The sequence below is a fragment of the Ochotona curzoniae genome, unplaced genomic scaffold, assembly GCF_017591425.1.
Source record: "Ochotona curzoniae isolate NIBS_2020 unplaced genomic scaffold, NIBS_Ocur_1.0 scaffold_2453, whole genome shotgun sequence".
Taxonomy (NCBI): domain Eukaryota; kingdom Metazoa; phylum Chordata; class Mammalia; order Lagomorpha; family Ochotonidae; genus Ochotona; species Ochotona curzoniae.
Genome location: NW_024467094.1, coordinates 22197570 through 22217561, shown reverse-complemented (window position 1 = coordinate 22217561; position 19992 = coordinate 22197570). Strand labels below are relative to the sequence as shown.

Sequence of the window (19992 nt, the reverse complement as noted above, 5' to 3'; positions counted from 1 at the left end):
GGCTCCGAAATGGGGTTCCCTTCAAGGCGGGCAGGGCTTATAACCCCGAGGCCACGTGGGCCAGAGCTCGGGGCGCCCAACGGTCTTGGAGCCCGCCCCCACACCGCAGCAGAGATCAGCCACCCCTCCCCTCCCTGGGGAGGACAGACTGACAGGAAACCAGAGACAAGGCCAGGAGTGGCGGGAGGGGGCTGAGAAGATCATCTCATGCTCTGGACAGGTGGCTTCTGGGACCCCAGCCTTGCCCTCTTCCCCCTCCCCCACCCCTAAAGTGTGCACCAGCTACAGCAGTTAGTGCACGGGGCTGGGACTGACTGACTAGGGCGCGCAGAGTGGGTGCGGGGGAGGGGTGCCACAGGGCTCCCTGGCAGGTCTTTGGTGGGTGCTCAAAACAGGGCACTGTGAATCCAAACACAAGCAAAAGACTTTGTCCCTGAGGGCTGTCCCCACAGACCCTGGCCCAGAAGACTCCTCTTCCTCTTGGACAGTCAGGCCAAGCCATGGCTTCCCGATCGGTGCTCCCCAGAGGGGCCATGGGAGTCCCAGTGCAAGAGGGGTTCCTGGTCAGCTGTCCTTACACCCTGCCCTGGGAGAACAGGCCTGGCCCTCTTACTGCACAGTGTGTGTGTGTGGGGTGGGGGTGGGGGGGTGAATCTCACACTCAGGTCAGAGGGATTGAGGATTTATGCAAGGACCAGTGAGCACGGCAGAGGAATGATGAGGACCAGGGTGGGTGCTCAGATGGGCTACTCAGGTGCGTGGAGGCCGGAGGGAAGAGGCTTGGACGGAGGAAAGAGGCTGTGACAGGAGGTTCTAGAGGCCACCGGATGTGGGCACGGGGCCCACCCACCTGCACACCACCCCCGCTTTCCCCATGGGGAAGGCAGGAAGCTGCCCAGCTCAGGGCCCCTGGCTGGGGGAGGGGAGCAGGGGGGCTGGGACTGGGCAGGGGGGAACTGGGCTGGGGAGGTTGAGTCTGGGCCACAGCTTCTCCCCCAACTGATCTCTGAGCCCCTTAGCGGGAGCTTGGTTCTGGAATCAAGAGGAATGAGGTTGCAGGAAGGGGGCAGGAGAGGCAGAAGTGAGAGGAGACTCCTCCCTAGAAGGCCATGGGCCTGCCCCATCAGGAACAAAGCCTCAGAGAGATCTCAGAAACGGTGGGCTGCAGAGGCAAGGCGGAGGGAGGCTGGGAGGGAGGCTGCCCGCAGCCTCCGCCGCCAACGAGGGGACCCGCGCTCAGGAATGCCCTGTCTTCCCAGGCCCCTAGCATGGCACAGTCGTGGGGTCTAAAGAGCAAGTGGGAGGAGGGTGACCCTGGAAGTCCAGCTGATCAGAAATGGGATTGTGCTCCTTTAAGAGACCATCGCTGCCGAGTCCCTGGGTGGAGGGGAAGTGGCTGCCTGCAGCGATAAGCGGATAAGAGTATCGAAGTTGTGCAGTGATCTGGGCTCCTGGACCCCCCAGCCTCCAGGACCATACTTCCAGCCCCAGCTCATTTCCAGCAACCCCTACTGAGGGTGTTCTCAGGCATGAAGAGGTGCCCCCCGGGTGGGAGCCAGGGAGCTAATACCTGGGCCCAGCCTCAACTGAGGTTCCAAGGGGTACCCTGTCACCTAGCTGCCTCCACCCAGGTCTTCTTCTCTTCCTAGCAAGGTGGCGGGGAGTGGGGGTGGGGTGGCATGGCTACTGCTGCTCCCCTGGGAAACCAGGCCAGTCTCTCTCTGAGCGTCCCCACTGCCCATAGACCACCACCACTGGCTTGTTCTCTCCTGGAGGGAGCCGGGGACCAGCCTCTTTGCTGACAGAGCTTCTGCAAGCAGTCTGCAGCTTCCCAGAGGGGCTGGGCCCTTGCTGGCCCCCATTCCGAAGGGCTCAGCATGTCCACATTCTGGCCTCCCATTCCCCCACCCCAAACCCAGCCAGGACTCTCAGTCCTGCTGAGACAAAATCCAGGATAGGAGAAGGGGCAGAGTCCATCACAAACACAGAAACATCAAGAAGTGTCAGAAATACGGCGTGCGGGGTCGGGTGTCCGCTTGCACATACACCAGGGGTGCCATCCCGGAAGCTCTGCCCTGGGCCAGCATAACCCACATGTGTGACCCATGCGACTGACCAGCAGGTACCTTTGGACACACACAAAATCCAGAGAACCCACCAGATGTGTCCTAAGATATAGGCTTTGAGAAAGTCCTCCTCCCTGAAAGACACAGGCAGCCCCACCTGGGAACCCAGGGCCAGGGCACAGGAGGATGCCCAGAAGGCATTGGGGATGGGTGGAGACCACAGCCCCTCAGGGAAAGAGGCCTGTCTCTCACTCCTGTCTCCACTCCTGGTCACACACTGAGCCTGGCAACCTCAGCTCGCAGGCTCTGCTGGACACTACCCTCCAAGGCCCATCTCAGCGCCCGTCCTGTTTCAGGGGTCGGCTTCCCACTCAGGCAAGGTCAGAGGGTAGGGGCAGCTGCAGCAGCCACAGGGTGGGACCAGCCCTTCACCAGGTGAGAGGGAGGGGATGGGAGCCTGGGCTTGGGATACTGGAGCATGCTCCAGGCTCACACGTCCTTGCTCCCACCTCCAGCTCAGCAACCTCAGACGGCCACCTGTGTGTGTCAAGGTGAGCTGAGGAACAAGGGACACAATCAGAGAACCTGTCCCTGGACACTCAAGGTTGGATGAACAATGCGGCAGAGGTGGGGGAGTTGTGGATTGGTGTGCATGAGCTACTTGTACCCAAAGCAAGGGCAGTGCTTCAGGTCTGATGGGAGCGCCCAGATCCTACACGGAGTGAGCAGGGAAGCCGGGGGAAGGTGCGGGGTAGTGAAACAGAACACACATACATCCCGGCACACACCCCGACATCTCACAAAATCATGGCAGCAAGCACAATGTAGGCCTTCACGTGGGTGGGCAGGAGCTACCAGCTGGGCAACTGGGTGCTGGAGGGGCAATCTCAAAGACCCAGGGCCCATCAGAGAGAGCTTCTTGGAGGAAGTAAGTGCAAGTGGAAGGGAATGTAGGAGAGACCATGCAAGAGCAAGAGAGAATAAGAGCTTTTCCAGGCCTAAGTCTCCAAGGCGAGCAGGCACAGGAGGTGGGAGAAATGACCAGAGCTCACGGTTCACAAAGGAAGGTCAGGGAGAAAACCAAACCCTCTCTTCAAGCCACATGAGCCTAAGCGCCCAGTGGGTGGGTGGGCAGGCAGGCAGGGGAGCAGGAGAGAACACAGAGATGGCAGCCCAGATAACCTGCTTGCGTAGAGACGAGGGGAGCGAAGCCGCAAGACCTAACCACTCACAAACAGGAAGCAGAGGAGGCAGAGAGGACCCGCCCTCCAGGGAGCTAGGTTGGGGCAGGCCAGGCCATGGAGGAGAGAAACTGAGTCGCCCAGCATTGAACATGGTGTCAAGACTATTGGGAATCAGTTGTCCCACATGTGGAGACTCCTTCCCCTCTCCCTAGCCGGCCAGCCGGGGGAAGCAGGTGCAAAACAGAAGTGGTCTGAGAATCTGAGAATGCCCATGTCATCTTTACCTAGAGCCGGGGATTGCCAAGGGCTCCAGGCAGGGAGGAAGGGTAAGCTATGTTCCCCAGGCATGGCCTGCACCATCCAGAATTCAACTTCAGGCTCTTCTCTCTGCTCTGACCCAGGACCATTCCAGAGCGCAGCGGCCCACCCAGAACAGGGGTTCGACTCTGTTCTCTGGGGATCAGAGCATCCAAGGTCAAGCAGTGAATAGCCCTGAGTCAGGAAAGCGAGCTGCAAGCCCAGAGATGGGCAGAAGGCAGGCAGCCTCTGCTCAAGGCTGAGTAGGAAGAGGTAGCATTGGGAGAAGGGGTGCAATGTTGGGAGAGGAGGAGGGAGGTCACCCTGACATGGGAGTAGATGTGAAAGCAGGAGCATTCTCCTCTGGGATCTCCTGGGCCCACAAGCAGGGAAATGAAAGCTCCCTCCTGGCTTCCTCCACCCCCAGGTGCCTGGAGACTCACAGCTGCACCTGCTACAGTTGTAACGGCTGCATATGAACTGTGTGTGTGTGAGGGCTGGCTCCTATCCTAGAGCCCTCTATGAGTTTTCATCAGCCCAACCCCCTGTGTGCCTAACTTCAGTGTCACCAAACACAACCACACCTGGGGACCAAAGACAAGAGCTCTGGTCTCCACACTGCAGCTCAAAGCAGGGTAAGGCAGGATGGATGCATCACCATATTGGCCCCCAATTCACTGACCCAACTCTGTTTCTTCATCTATAAAGCTGGGGTGGCAAGGGACAGACCTTTGGTACAGAGGCTAAAATCAAGATGGCTTGTTGTGGTATAGCTGTCTGCAGTGTTGCCATCCCATGTGTGTGCCAGTTTGAGTCCCAGCTGCCCCACTTCTGATCCAGCTCCATGCTAATGCACGTGAGAAAGCAGCAGAAGATGGCACATGTGCTTGAGCCCCTGCCATCCTCGAGGGAGATCTTTGATCTGGCCCAGTCTCCACTGTTACAGCCATCTGGGAAGTGAACCAGCACATAGAAGATTCTCTCTCTGTCTTCCCCCCCTCCTTCTGTAACTCTGCCTTTCAAATAATTACATAAACATTAAATAATTAAATACAGGGCTTAGACTGCCACATCCCCTATTGTGTCCCTTATGGTAGTGCCCGATTTGAGTCCTGACTACTCTGATGTGATGCAGTGTTCTGCTAACATGCACCCTAGAGGTAGAAGACGGTAGCTCTGGGACCCGACTCAGATTGAAGCCCGAGGTTCCTAGTTCTGGCCTGGCCCAGCCCTGGTTGTTGCATACACTTGGGGAGTGAACCAGTGATGAAAGATCTTTTTCCTCTGTCTCTCTTACTGCCTTTCAAATAAAATAAGGGAGAAAAAAAAAAAGTAGATTCACTTAATAAAAAAAATCAGGTAGGACGTTGACCAGAAGACCTATTTGTACTCTAGAAAGTCCCTAATAGTGAGGGTGCCCAGAAACCCCGGGGGAGGAAGGGGCAGTGCCTGTGACTCAGTCTGACACAGACCCCCTGTGCAGATACGGGCCCTCCCAGTTGGCTCAGGACAGACCTTCTCAAGTCCAAGGAAGACAGGGTGGGGGGCTTGGGAGCACTCTTTTGTAGAATTTTCCTCTTATCTCGCCTGGGGACAAGAGGCCAAGGGTTATCTGTCCCCTCCCACCGCCCTCTGGCCCCTACAAGGCCCCAGGTGCCCAGGAGGCCAGCAGCGGGAGGGAGAGTTGGCTCTGGGAGGGCAGCTGTACAACCCTCTAGCTCAGCCCTGACGCCCAGGGATCTGGGGGAAGGTGCTCAGTATGGAAGTGAGGGGCTGGTCATGCTGATCGACAGCGTAAATGATGGGGGTCCCCATCTCAGAGCTGAGGAACCGGAAATTCTGAGGTTGTTTCACCTTCCTGAAAAGCGGCCAAGAATCTACATTGTGAGTTTCTGTTCCCCGGAGGGGGACTTGACTTGGAGTGCCCCTACAAGGAACAGGTCTCTGGGGGAGCAGCAGCTTCATCTTAAACTCCAAGAGAAGGAAGCTGGGAAAAGCAGCGAGGGACAGGGTAGATGTCCCTGCCCCTCTGGGGGTCTAACCAGGTAACCCAGGGGTCTTCAGATTCTCCTATGGCCAGTGGTCACCCCATCCTCTTCCTTCTGAGCCTATTACGCAGTCAGAAGAGAGAGGGTTGGCCACCAAGGCCAGCGCAGCACTGTGCCCCAGCACTGGCAGCAGCAGTGGGCTGCAGCAGTTCACAGCCCCGGAGCCGTTAAAGTGACTCAACCAGAAAGTGCGTTTGAAGCGAGGCTCAAACCTCAAAAAGACGAAGTGAGAGAGACAGGCCTGGGTGTTGGGGGGAGGGAGGCCAGGCTGGGTGGAGGCCTGGTCTGCAGCCAGCCTGGCCAAATAAGGGCAAATGATCGCAGGCGGGCCAATGGGGTGCAGGCGGCCCATCACAGGGCTGCGGCTTTGGCTTTGGGCTGGGAGACAGTGAGGCCAGGGACTAAATGGGGATGGGGGACCAGGCCGCCCTCCAGGGGCGAGGGCGTGTTTGGGCAGTGAGGCATTGGTGGCTGTACCCCAAAGAGACCAATGATGAGGTCAGTGTCCCACCATCCCAAGGAAGCACCACCAGGGAGCTGGGTCTCAAGGTCACCTGAGGATGAGGAGGACCCCTATGCCCTGCGTGGCAGTTATGAGCCCCTGACCCCCTTCTGCCATGCACAAGGGAAGGGAGACCCGAGGACCTGAGTCTCACACGAGGCGAATGGGCTGGGCTGCCGGCCTGGCCACTAACGCCAGGCAAGTGACAAGACAGAAACTGCTTTCTCTTCTGTGAAAGGGGAACAAGGAGGCCTCATGGGATGGCACCAAGGGTCCCACGCAATCATAGAGGGGGCTGGTTTGGACCTAGAACTTGCCATCTGAGTGAAAGTGACTGTTACTGTAGGGACACAAGCCCACGCAGCCTCCAGCTGCTGTGACTCCTTTGCAGGGACACCAGCTGGTTCTGGGGTCTGGCTCCTGGGTCTGTAAATGGGATAAAGGAGGCACAGGGAGCTGCCCTGTGTCCACAGTCTCTCCCGCTGCGGATACAGACTACACGTCCCTCCAGTCCCTCAGGGACACGGCCATTTCCAGCTCGCTGCTTGTCCTATGGGATTGTACCCCATCTCCATACCTGAGACCCTGCCCCCATCATATCTCCCCACTTCTCAGGGTGCAGGGTCGGGAAGTGAGCCTGCCAGACCACCCAGAGAAAGTGCTGCAGCTGCCTGCCCGGGTGGGGCGCCTGAATCCCTCCCTCCCTCCTGTGGCCCTTCCCTTCCTTCAAGGTCACAGTCAGGACCACTGGGCCCAGGAGGACAGCTGGGGCAACCCTCCCACCCCTGCCCCCTCTCCAGTGTGGATTTGCATTTCCCCTCTGTCTTCTGCTACTCAAGCCCCCAGGGATGAGGTGACAGTTAAACCCCCACTTCCTGGCTGCTGACCCTGAGTGCTTACTTCCTTTCAGGTATTTCCCAGCAGGGGGGAAGGGGATGAACAGGGGGTGGCAGTTACTGGGTTTGGGAAGAGGAACGAGGAATCAAGTTTGAAGAGAAGCTGGGGTCCCCCACCCTAGCGTCTGAAGCCGCCCCAGCTGTCTCTGTAGCCCTCAGCTGGCAGGGAGAGAGCCCACGGGGCAGGAAATGGCCCGAGTGCTCCTTGACTGTCTCAGCCCCAGGCTGCCACCATGCCTTGGGACTTTTTCATTTGAGGCAAAAAGAAACATTGTAGCTTTTTCCCCCCAAGTTTATTTATTTATTTGAAGGGCAGAATTTACTGAGAGAAGGGGAGCAGAAAGAGGTCTCTCATCCCTAGTTCACTCCCCAAATGGCCACAACAGCCACAGCTGGTCCTGTGGGAAATTAGTGTGTGAGGAGTCAGACAGGGTAGTAGGCAGTTAAGGCTTCTGGACCTCGGTGAAGTTACTTTTTAAAAACAGAAATCATATTTCTTCCCCATTTCTTAACTTTTCTTTCAAGGGAAACATTGCAGCTTTAAGAGAAAGGTCCTGAGCAGGTACTGTAGGACACACAAAGAGGGGGTGACTTTCCCTGGAGGTCAGGCTGACCTGGTCTTTGGGGTTCCATCCTCCTAGCACACAGCCAGAGTCTGTTCTGAGGTTGCAGCTTTAGCCCTGAGGCTCCACTTTGCTTCAGAGGAAGGTCTCTGAACCCCAACACCCACTCTACAGCAATTTTTACCAAGCATGGCCATTCAGTCTGGCTCAAAAGGGAGACAGCTACACAACAGCAATGGAGCTGACAGGAATCAAGGAGGTAAAAAACAATCAGTCCTGGAACCATTTCACCACATGATACAAAAATGGAGGTTTTTAACAGTGACTTAGAGCAACTGCAAGTTCAATCTATATTTAGGATCTTACATCTAAATAGCAGAAAGCATATAATATATATTATATATACACAGGGAGCTGGCATTGTAACAGGTCCCACATGGGCACTGGTTCACATCCCAGCTGCTCCAATTCTGATCCAGCTCCTTGCTTGGTGGCCTGGGGAAAGCAACAGAAGAGGGCTCACCTCACGTGCTTAGTGTACTGCCACCCACATGGGAGATGCAGAAGCTCCTGGCTTCAGCCTGGCTTGACCAGAGCCACTGGGGCCAACTGGGGAGTGACCCAGCAGATGGAAGATCCCTCTCTCTAACTCTGCCTTTCAAATAAATCTTTCTTTAAAATGCAACCATCACCTGACACACCCTTCGTGCCCTTTTCAACAGATAACTACTATCCTGCCACTGAATACCATGGCTCTGTTAGCTGCATTTAGTAACATCCACTAGAAAAAAGCCACAGGGCTGGAACGCAGACACTGTGCCTTTCATTGGACACAAGTCTCAGTGCAGCAGCAGGGTAACTGGGCTACAGATGGAAGGAGCGGGGGAGGAGACAGAGAGGTTGGGTGTGTAGGGTCAGTAAGTGCTAGGAACAGCTGGAGTGAAATGCCAAGATATAGGTAGAGGAACTGAAGCAGGCCTGGCCTGGTTTCCAATCTCCACACAGGTCCCCCATGCCCTTCTTGGGAAGCAGAGGTGGTGGTTGGGCCAACGTGTTGTTATCTTCACCCAAAGTAGTACATGCTTCACACCGGTTCCCTGAACCACCCCAAAGGCAGGAGGGGCCCGGTGTAGGGATAACTGGCGGAAACAGCCCCGGAACCAACTTCCTGATCCTGGCCTGGTCTTAGAGCCTGTCTCATCATTCCTAAGGATGCTGAGACCAAGGGTTTACGAGGCTCAAATGGGACCATGGATGCAAAAGCCCCTTCTCCTTGCCAACTGTAAAATACTGTTCACACAACAGGCTGTCTTGATATAAAACATGAACCAGAACACCAGGGTAAGACGGATAGTCTGCTCTTCAGTATTAATATCCTGTCTCTTTCGTCCACACAAAGAGATCAGATGCCACAGAGGGGCAGGCTGGGAGTTAACAAGACAGGGGCCACACCCAAAACAAGGCTCAGTCCCCAGACCCGGTGGACCCAAATGGAGTTTAGGCCTTCCCCAACAAGACCAGAAGATCTTGATCCTTGCTCTATCAGGTATCAGTCCCTGTTTGGGCTGGCAGCCGCATTCATGTGTAAGCACCTGACCCCCCAGCATGTGGGAGGTAAAGAGTGGAGAACGTGGAACTAGCAGACAAGTGTGAGGCAGCCTAGACACTATGATTCTAGTTTCTTTCTGACTGGAGCCTTTCCCTTGTGGACTGAGAGCCCACGATGAACTTGGCCTTGGGCACACGCACAGCTGTAGCAGGCAAGAGGGGCTGATCCTTTTGACAGCTCACTGGCAGATTGCTCGCATAGCTGCAGAATGCCACTCGCCAGCGCCCGTGTCTGGGACTCCCTCTGCCAACAGCCTCATTCGCCACCTCAGCCTGTGTCTTTGGGCTCCTAGGGAACGGGTCTGCAGCCTGCCACCCCTCGCACCTTCCAGCTCCTCGGAAGGGCGAGCAGCTCCTCAGCACAGCCACTGTGATCCTCCTCCCCCACACATCCAAAGGCTGCCTCCTGCCCTTCCTGCAGGCCGACAGTTAGGGCCCAGACAGCCTATGTGGTTATTTGTGCACACCTCCTCTCGCCTGCCCTCCCCACAACTGTTTCCATTCTCACTGAACAACCACGTCCGGGTACGACGCACAGGACAGGAGTCGGGGCTTTCCAAGGGACTTTTTGAGACAGTCAGTGAAAGTCAGGCGTTGGCTGCGGGGCCTTGGGCACTCTTGCTGAAACCCACCTCCTTCCCTCTCGACCCGGACCCCGGCCTGGCGGCAGTGCTTCCCAACACCCCTCTCAAGTCTGAACGAGACAACTAAGTCACATCCATGCAAATCCTCCAGTGGCAAGACTGGGCAATCCCTGCAAAACTCATTAGCAATTAAGGTTAAGTGATCATTCCCTTGGACTCTACAGGCACCGAGAACATGGCTCTGGTTTGAGGACCCACACACAGATGGACACAGCAGTCCAGCTAGTGCCAGCACCTTTGCCACCAGCTCATGAGGACAAGCAGTGATGGACCAAGTCAGCTCTTCCCCTCCCTTCCACACACCCCAGTGCGCAGGTAACAGGAGAAACCAACTCACTAGCAACACCAGGTGGTGAAGGGGCACACGGCCCTGGGGCAGGCACCTCTACCCCGAGGCACAGCTCTCCCAGCAGCTGTGGGCTCAGCACTTCTGCCCCACTATTTTGTCTAATGGTGCACTTACTGTACATGTTCAAGAATAGCTGAACAGAGAGCACATAGGTTTCAGTTTTTATGAGTCACATTATAGAATTATCACGTGGCTTCATCTTATCATAACAAACCTGAGGCAAAGGGGCAGAGGTAACTCCCATTTTACACATGGAGGGAAAAACAAAACAGGAAAATCAACATGGGACCCTAGCAGGATTTCTGTGGAAATTTAAATAACTGAGAATTGATGGTGAATTTCTGGCTGTATGAGTGAATCACCTTGGCTAGTAATGTGGCTCTACTCAAAGCCACCCACTGGGGCACAGGAGGAAAGGGCTCACCCAGCAGGCACCTGTGGTGTGCACATCCCCAGTTAATGGAATGGGAGATATGAGTAAACGGCAGCGGCCTAAGGTATAGGAAGAACAGCAAAAAAAACAAACAAACAAACAAAAAAAAAAAACATACAGGAAAAGAAAAACATGGTCCAGTGCAAAGGGCACGGGGAAGTCTCAGGACGTCTTCAAGGGGTAACATGTGCAGGTCTGGAGGACAGCAAGACGCAGCTAGAAGCCACAAGGACGCCAAGCCGAGGGGCCACCTTGGCACCAGGTCAGCAGACATCCCAGGGACAGCTGTGGGAGCACACAGGGACGATGGCAGCCCTGGAGGTTCACTCAGATGACAGGGAGCATAAGAGACTCTGCCATTCTGGGCAGACACTTACAGGGCAAGCTCTTGTTGTGCATGGCTAAGAGAAAGCGACCGGGAGGCAAGAAGTGTCTCACAGCCTGAGCAAAGTCCTAGGGCTTTATTGGCATCTGCAACAGGTCTGCTATGGGCAAGAGCCCCAGGCCTCGGGAAGGCAAACCGGCAGCCCACCCTGCCCTCCATTCAGTCTCTGCCGATGAAGCCCCACCCCTCTCAACAGAGGTCTGAGCACCGCAGAGGCCCAGGGCCAGGGGCGTGGCTCTCCAGGGGCACCGCAGAGCAGGGAGTATTCTGAGTTCAGTCCATCTACTTTCACAACAGATAGGATGCAGAAGATGGGAGGTGGAGGGCCGAGTGCCGGCTACCCCCAATCTCGCTAGGTCTTTATAGCCGTGTCTCTGGATTTGTAGGCCACTCCTCGACTTTTCAGCTCCCGCACGATTCCTGGGACAGGAAAACAACCAGCTTGGTGACGGAAGATTCTGAAGACTAGGCAAAGACCCTCCTCCGCTGTGACCCCAAGAAGAGCGACCCACAAACTGGAATTCCAAGACTACATCCAGTCCTGCCGGTGGCCCTGTACCACCGAGAGCCAGGCAAGGACCAACAACAAGTGGGACATAGGTATTCACTCCAAGCCAGAAGGCTTTGGGTTCTGGCTCCTCCTCAGCTGGCTGACTTGGTTCTGGATCTACAACCTCAAAGTTCCACGGACTGGGACTGGCACAGTGGTCCAACAGGCTAATCCTCTGCCTGCAATGCCAGCACCCATGAGTGCCAGTTCTAGTCCTAGCTGCTTCAATTTCAATCCAGCTCCCTGCTTATGGACCGGCAAAGCAACAGAGGATGGTTCAAGTCTGTGGGCCCTTGTACCCATGTGAGAGATCCAGAAAAAATTTCTGGCTCCCAGCTTTGGACTGGCCCAGCTTCAGCATGGTGGTAATCTGGGCAGTGAACCAGTGGAAGGAAACTCTCGCTGTCTCTCCTCTCTGTAAATCTGCCTTTCAAATAAAGTTGGAAGGACTGGTAACCATGTACAGGACTTCAGCCGAGCCCAGTATAGTAAATGAAGAGTGGCTGTCATGACCGTTGTTACCTTGGGGCAGGCGACCAGTGACTGAGACCGCATACACTCCTGGCTTAAAGTTACCTAAGAGAGAAGAAAGGAGGTTTCACTGGAAGTAAAGACCAAAGACCAACTGGAGGCTTAAACTACAATGAAAGACATGCTGCAACTCCAAAAGAAAACATTTTTTGGCTGCAAGTGACTCTAGGGCATGGGACAGGTCTTTCCTGCAATCCCACCCTTCCTCCCTCCCCAAGTTTGTTCTCCTGCTCATTTAGGACTTCCCCATGGAAACTGAGGCATCTAACACCAGGGCAATGAGCCAGGACAGGAGAAAGGGAGATACTTACTGACTCGCTGCCACTTGGAGACCCAGCTGTCCTCGGGACTCATCATGGCGATGATTCTAGGGAGGGGAAAAAAGAAATAGTCAGTGGGGCCGCCCAGGCTCCAGGGGACGGAGTGCCCAGCCAGCACAAGGATTCCAGGACAGGAATAAAAAAACAAGTCGGAAGTATGGACAGGAAAGCAGGGCAAACAGGAACTGACAAGGGTCCTTTATTCCTCTGGCCCCAGGCCACTGGACAACCACGCTCAAGGACATCGTCTCACCAGGCTGAGTCCCTGGGAAAACAGGGTGGCTTCAGCAGCACACTGCCAGTATGACTGCTTACAGCCAATGCAACACCAGGGTTCTGGGGCCTCATGCAGACCGGCAACTGAGTTAGAACTGCAGTCTTCCCAACAAAAAATGAGTTAAGACTTAACAAACTCTTAAAACATAATGTGATGGGCCCAGCGCCGTGGCCTAGTGGCTAAAGTCCTCTCCCTGAATGCACCGGGATCCCATATGGGTGCCAGTTCGAATCCTGGCAGCTCCACTTCCTATCTAGCTCCCTGCCTATGGCCTGGGAAAGCAGTCGAGGACAGACCAAAGCCTTGGGACCCTGCACCCATGTGGGAGACCTGGAGGAGGTTCCTAGATCCTGGCTTCGGATCAGCGCAGCATCGGCTGTTGCGGTCACTTGGGGAGTGAATCATCGGACGGAAGACCTTTCCCTCTGTTTCTCCTCCTCTATGTATATCTGACTTTCCAATAAAAATAAATAAATCTTAAAAAAAATATATCTGAAAGGCTGAGTTACAGAGCAACAGAGAGGGAGAGGCAGAGATAGAGTTCTTCTGTACTCTGGCTCACTTTCCAAATGGCAATAATGGCCAGGGCTAGACTAGGCCAAAGCTAGGAGCCAAGCTGGCTCTGCCACATGGAGCTAGGGGCCCAGGTACATGGGCCATCTTAAGCAGCTTTTCCAGGTTCATTAACAGAGCTGGATCACAAATAAAGCAGCTGGGACATGAACCAGCATCCAGATGAGATGCCAGCACTGCATGCAGTGGATTACCTTGCTATATCACAAGGTGCTGGCCCACACCAAGCTCTGCTGTTACTATCATTATTATTATTATTATTATTATTATTATTATTATTGAAAGATCTTCCATCCACTGGCCCACTCCCCAGATGGGCACAACAGTCAGAGCTGAGCTGATCCAGAGCCAGGATCTTCCTCCAGGTCTCCCAAGCAAGTAAAAGGGTCCCAAACCTTTGGGCCGTCCTCGACTGCTTTCCCAGGCCGCAAGCAGGGAGCTGCATGGGAAGTGAAGCAGCCAGGACAGGAGCCAGTGCTCATTTGGAATGTGGGCACTTGCAAGAGAAACATCAACCAGTTGAGCTATTGTATCAGTCCCCTAGGTGGTCTGTAACACATATATAACCTCTCCAGCATTTCATTAGTAAAGGTCAAAATTCAAGGAAAAATGGGCTGAGCAGTGTCAGTGCTGGATGAGCATTCTCTTTCCTTATTAACTTCACCATCCTTCCCCAGTAGCAAGAACACTGGTGACATACACATACATAACAAATCTACTAAACACAGAAGAACCAAGAACCAAAAGCAGAAAATGAGCAAGCGTTTGTACTCTCAAGGCCACAGACATTCTATACACTGATCCAAAGATGAGAGCAACCCAGGGCCCAGGGCGATAGTGTAGTGGCTAAAGTCCACACCCTGAATGCACCAGGATCCCATAAGGGTGCCAGTTCTAATCCTGGCAGCTCTACTTCCTATCCAGCTCCCTGCCTGTGGCCTGGGAAAGCAGTCAAGGACGGCCCAAAGCCTTGGGTTCCTGCACCCACATGGGAGGCTTGGAGGAAGATCCTGGCTCCTGGATTTGGGTTGGCTCAGCACCAGCCATTGCGGTCACTTGGGGAGTGAATCATTGGACGGAAGATCTTCCTCTCTGTTTCCCTTCCTCTCTGTATATCTGCCTTTCCAATAAAAATAAAATAAACCTTAAAAAAACAAAAACAAACAAACCAACCCAAAGATGGGAGCAGCCCAAGTGAGCAGCAGCAGGCGAACAGGGAAACAAAGGCCGCATAAGCACGTGCAGAACAGCCTCAGCTGAGAAAAGAAACTGATACGTGCCACAAGACACAACGCTGAGTGGGACAAGCCAGTCACAAAAGGGCGAAAGTTCCATCATTTTAGTTCTATCAACTATCTAGAGCAGTTAAATCCCTTAAAGACATAAAAAAGAGCGTTTGTGGACTCAACACAATGGCTCAGTGGCTAATCTTCTCCTTCAAGAGCTGGGATCTCATTCGTGCGCCAGTTTGTGTCCGGAGTGCTCCACTCTCTGCTCATGGCCTGGGAAAGCAGCGGAGGATGGCCCAACACCTTGGGACCCTGCACCTGCATGGGAAATCCAGAGGAGGCTCCTGGCTCCTGGGTTCAGACTGGCTCAGCTCCGGCCATTGCAGCCACTGGGGTAGTGAACCAGCAGACGCAAGATCTTTCTTTCCTTCTCTCTGTAAATCTCCCTTTAAGGGCCCAGCGCGGTGGCGCAAGTGGTTAAAGGTCCTCGCCTTGCATGCCCGGGATCCCATATGGGCGCCGGTTCTAATCCCGGCAGCCCCGCTTCCCTTCCAGCTCCCTGCCTGTGGCCTGGGAAAGCAGTGGAGGATGGCCCAAAGCTTTGGGAACCTGCACCCACGTGGGAGACCCGGAAGAGGCTCCTGGCTTCGGATTGGCATAGTATCAACCCGTTGCGCTCACTTGGGGAGTGAATCATCGGATGGAAGATCTTCCTCTCTGTCTCTCCTCTCTGTATATCCGCCTTTCCAATGAAAAAATAATAAAAATAAATCTTTAAAAAAAAAAAAAAATCTTCCTTTCCAATAAAAACAGAAATAAATCTTTAGAAAACAGGACAGTGGTTAGCTAGTACTGGAGGGGGGCAATGGTGAGAGTGTTCTGGAGATGCTGGTGACCAGGCAACAATGTGACTACACTAATGCCCCTGAGCTGTACAAGTACAGCAAAACTTCACCCTGCATCTTAGGAGAAGCTGTCTTAGAATAGAACTCTCCCTATCTCACTGCAGTTTACAGGATGCTCTGCCCACACACAGTAGTCACTTCACCTGCTCACAATGATCGCTCCAGTGCTAAGAAATGGACAAAGGGAACAGAGGACCCCAGTATGCACCCCACAAACAGAAATCAGAGCTCCACACCAACATCTTTCTTCCCAAATCTTAAGTCCAAAACAGGCATAACCCCAAAAGTACAGTGTCCTCTGGCTCCCACTGTGGGGAAGTTCACCCTATACCCACAATGGTGCACACCAACACCCTGCCCACACTCTGCAGAGCACCATCAATGCTGACAAATGAGGCAAGCGCCCGGTTCTGTCAGGCTCAGCTCCAAAGTCATCATCACGGTTCCCACCGTGCAGATGAAGAACAGCCACACGGGTGAGCCTGAATCACCAGAGTCCACACTTGGGTCACACGCGTGTGGAGACATCAGCCCCAGATTGGACACGCAGCTCCAACAGCTAGAGACACAGCAGCATGATCTGCTCCTGTGCTACCAGTCTGGCTTCACTTTACGGACACTCTCAGCTGGCATCACCGACAACAAAACACAGAGGGGGGAAAATCCTCTCCAAGTCTCTTTTCTACAGATGCAACACATGTTTACAAATAAAAATACATTGAGGAGTGATCCCTATTCCTCAGCCCCTGCCCACACAGGGAGCAAAAATAAAAGCTGAAACACATGTCACACCCTGCCCCCCGCTTCCTCCCTGCCATAGGCCCTCAAGGGCAAGCATCACTCTCAACTACGCAAATGATATTAAAATAACAGAACAAATAAAACCTTAATGGATTTTTAAAAAAAGGGGAGGATCTCCTTAGGGAGACCCCTAAGAGCTTCAGCTGTGGGCAGTAATCTGTCCTTACTGTACCCTCCTTCCCCTTCATTTTCAAAAGGGATTTGGTGCAGTCAGCACTTAGTGTCTCCTCTCCAGGCCCCATACTAGGCAGAGCACAAGGGAAACACAGTCCCCACCGTTTTTGAAATAGTCACCACGTCAAGTGTTGCACTGCACTGGGCGCTCAGGAACCCCCGAATCCGACCAGGCCTAGGGTCCTGCATGTCCTCCCTGTGTGGACAGGAGGAGCGTGACCGGCTATGAGGGAGGCTTACCCATCAAAGGAGGAGCTGGTGCAGTCATACACCATCTCCCGGTTGCCCTTCATCTGCAGGTACGCATCACAATTGTCACAGCCGTCGTATTCGAACTGGTCGATAGTCTGATGGGGGGAAGAGAACCATGAGCTCCAACCGGGCCAGTCCTTCCCTACTGCACCAGATCAGGCTGGCGGGGCTGGGCCGGGTCCCCAGGGTCGGTCAGGCTGGCGGGGCTGGGCCGGGTCCCCAGGGTCGGTCAGGCTGGAGGGGCTGGGCCGGGTCCCCAGGGTCGGTCAGGCTGGAGGGGCTGGGCCGGGTCCCTCTGGTGGGGTAAACCGAGTTCCCAGGGTCGGGAACCCTCACCCTCCTCCGACTCCAGCTCCTACCAGGTCAGCCAAAGCGCCAGGCCTAGACCTCCGGCCACGCCTGCTGCCCGGCGACCGGCACAGCCTCGCCTCCCACTCCCCTCACCGCGCGCCCCGACAGACACCTTGACCAACGAACACAGCAAGCAAGCCCGTAGGTGCCGCAGGTCCTTGGGCACCGTCTCCAGGGCCATCTTCCAAGACGGAATGCACAGGACCCGCAGCAGGTGAAGACACCGCCGCCAGCTTCACGAACGCCGGAAGTAAACAGTCGCTGCCGCAGCGTGCGTGCGTTGATATCCGGCGCCTGGTTCCTCCTCTTCCTGCGCGCGCAATCTTCCCCCCCCCCGCCACCTGAAGAGATGGTTTCTCCCTCCGCCGGGCGGGGAAAACAGAACTGCGGACCTTGGGGGAGGTCTCTGAGGGCGGGGCGATGGCTGGGGGCGGGGCGATGGCTGGGGGCGGGGCGATGGCTGGGGGCGGGGCGATGGCGGGGCGGGGCGGCGCCTGCGCCGGAGCACGGAGGCCTAGCAGGCCGCAGGGTTAACGCCGCAGGTCTCTCCCGGGGCTCCGGTGTCCTTAGGCGGTGACAGTGGAGCTCCGTTTGAAAAGCGAAAACAAATCTAGAACGCCTTTCCCGAAAGGCGACAGTGTCCTAGGGGGCTTCCGTCCTCGGGGACCGGTGGCCCGCGAGCCCACGCGCGGAAAGCGCACCGTGTGTTCCTAAAAATCCCTGTGCAGGTTTGATCGGTGCGGCTGATGGTTTATACGAGAAGTAGCCCTGAGCTTTTAGTAAGGAATGTGTGTGGGACGCCTGGCTTTTTTTTTTTTTTCTCCTTTATTCCGTTTTATCCTGTGGGGAAATACAAGCAGTGCACGCAGGTTCGAAACTCGGCCACTGATGGTCAGCGCCCCTCCCCAACCTTCGGTGGAGAAGCCGAGATGGTGGCATGAGGGAGTGGGCGAGGGTCTCCTCGGGCCCGGGGCCGTCTCCATGACCAGCACGACCCGCCTTGAACGCCTGTGAGGGTCTAGGCTGGAGCTTCAGGTGCACCCGCATGGGAGACCCGGAAGAGGTTCCTGGTTCCCGGCTTCGGATCAGCACAGCACCGGCCATTGCAGTCGCTTGGGGAGTGAATCATCGGAGGGAAGATCTTCCTCTCTGTCTCTCATCCTCTCTGTATATCTGACTTTGTAATAAAATATATATATATTTATTTATATATATTTATATTTATTTATATATTTATATTTATTTATATATTTATATTTATTTATATATTTTATATATTTATATATATTATATATTTTTATATATTTATATATTATATATTATATATATATATTTATATATATATATATATGTAAATGTTTAAAAAAAAACTAGCTTCTTTCAAGGAAGGCCTGTTTGTGGGGGGCTGTCCACCCCCCACTTTGGGATCGTGTCTCCACTGTCATACAGAAACCCTCCCGGAACCCTGGGAGGTGGGCGCCATTCTGTGAATGCACAAAGTGAGGCAGAGGCAATTTGCTCAAGGCCCTAAAATTAACTATCGACAGAGCGGGGATGGAAATCCAAGCGTGTGCCCTTCTTCCCTCCCCTTGAAGCTGTGCTCGGGCCAGTGCTGTGATGCTCACATCCCATGGGGCAAGTCTGAGTCCCTCAGGTGCCCTGCTAGTGTGCCTGGGAAGGCAGCGGGGGATGGCCATGGGGGACCTAGACGAAGCTCCAGATTCGGGGCTTTAGTTTGGTCCCAACCCTGGCATTTGTGGCCATTTGGGGAGTGAATTGGTGGACGGAGGATCACTCTCTTTCATTCTTTGTGGCTCTTTCAAATAGCAATTAAAACACATGTACACACATGCAGAAAGTCCTTTTTGCCATGCTCTCCATTCTTCCCTAAACCTCCTAAGCAAAAGGGTAGTCCCTGATTTTTTTCACCATGTGGACAGAATGACTTACTGTAATGACAACAAGACCATAAGACCAGAGTGCATTTATGGATAAATATATTAGCAAATAAATACATTTCTCAACATAGTGCCTGATTCAAGCATCTCTCTGTCTGGTTCAGATATAAATACCCAAGTGGGTATTTAGGTGTGAGTCTTCCCACTGACCGAGGAAAGAAGGGTCCCATGGAGGCTCTTTGCCCACTTTGCCCCCCACATTCACATTCCATATGGGATAATGCCTGAGGGGCTGGCAATGGTCAGGACACCCCAGAGCTGAACAGCACCCCAAGGAGGCTCCTCGGCTCCTGCCCACCGGGGATGGGACAGGCTGCCTAGGCCACACCTGCTCCAGGGCCACTCCCTCGCTCTTTCTGTAGGTTGTGGGCCTGCTGTATGGCTTGTATTGGGGAGGCAGGTCTCTGGACTCTCCACACCCCAGAGTCATACTCAGCTTTTGCTTTGTGCTCCCCTAATCCTTGCTGTCCCTGCTCCAAGACAAAACTTCTCCCAGAGAAGGGATTCTCAGCTGTCCCTGGCCTCCTGCAGTCCTGTCTTCTCTTCCTTGGATGAAGTCCAGGAGAAATCTCCTCCTGTTCACCTGCTGAGGGACGCTGAGACGGGCCCTGGAGAGGCTGGCGCTGCTGGACTAACAGGCCTCTGAAGACAGCAGGATGCAACTCAGGCTCTCCAAGGTGCCTTGCTCACATCAGGAACACAACTCGGGCTTCCAGAGCCTCCCTCCCCTTAGGGCCAAGAAGGGGAAAATGGCCGTCCTGGAAAAGCTGCGGTGCTCCCCTTTTAAGGCTCTGCTCTGTCCTCCGTCCTCTTGCAAAGGAGGAAAATGGAAGAGCTGGGTTTACCCCTGACTCAGTGGCTCTCTTGGTGGGAGGGCAGAATTGGTATGCAGAGCTCACCTGGGGAAGGAGGCGAGAAGGCGTCACAGGTTCAGCTGAACCTGCCCTCCTGGGGTTGGGGACCAGAGCAGCACCTTTGTAACTCCTGGCTACCTAACTTCCTGCCCTCTGAAAACCAGCCTTCCAGGGACTGGCCTCCACGTGCATACAGTCCATGGCTGGCTGCCCAGCTGGACACAGACTTGCTGTGTTGGAGC

At 54.5% G+C, this 19992-nt stretch overlaps 1 protein-coding gene across 1 annotated transcript; it reads right to left on the bottom strand.

The window, feature by feature from the left end:
- Positions 1-11036: 11036 nt before the first annotated feature.
- SUPT4H1 (SPT4 homolog, DSIF elongation factor subunit) lies at positions 11037-17197 on the bottom strand. Its single transcript, XM_041000676.1, has 5 exons — positions 17051-17197; positions 16576-16682; positions 12368-12423; positions 12048-12101; positions 11037-11395 (listed from the first exon to the last, which is right to left on the bottom strand). The coding sequence occupies exons 1-5, from the start codon at positions 17117-17119 to the stop codon at positions 11328-11330; spliced, it is 354 nt and encodes a 117-aa protein (XP_040856610.1). The 5' UTR covers positions 17120-17197; the 3' UTR covers positions 11037-11327.
- Between the last annotated feature and the right edge of the window lie 2795 nt (positions 17198-19992).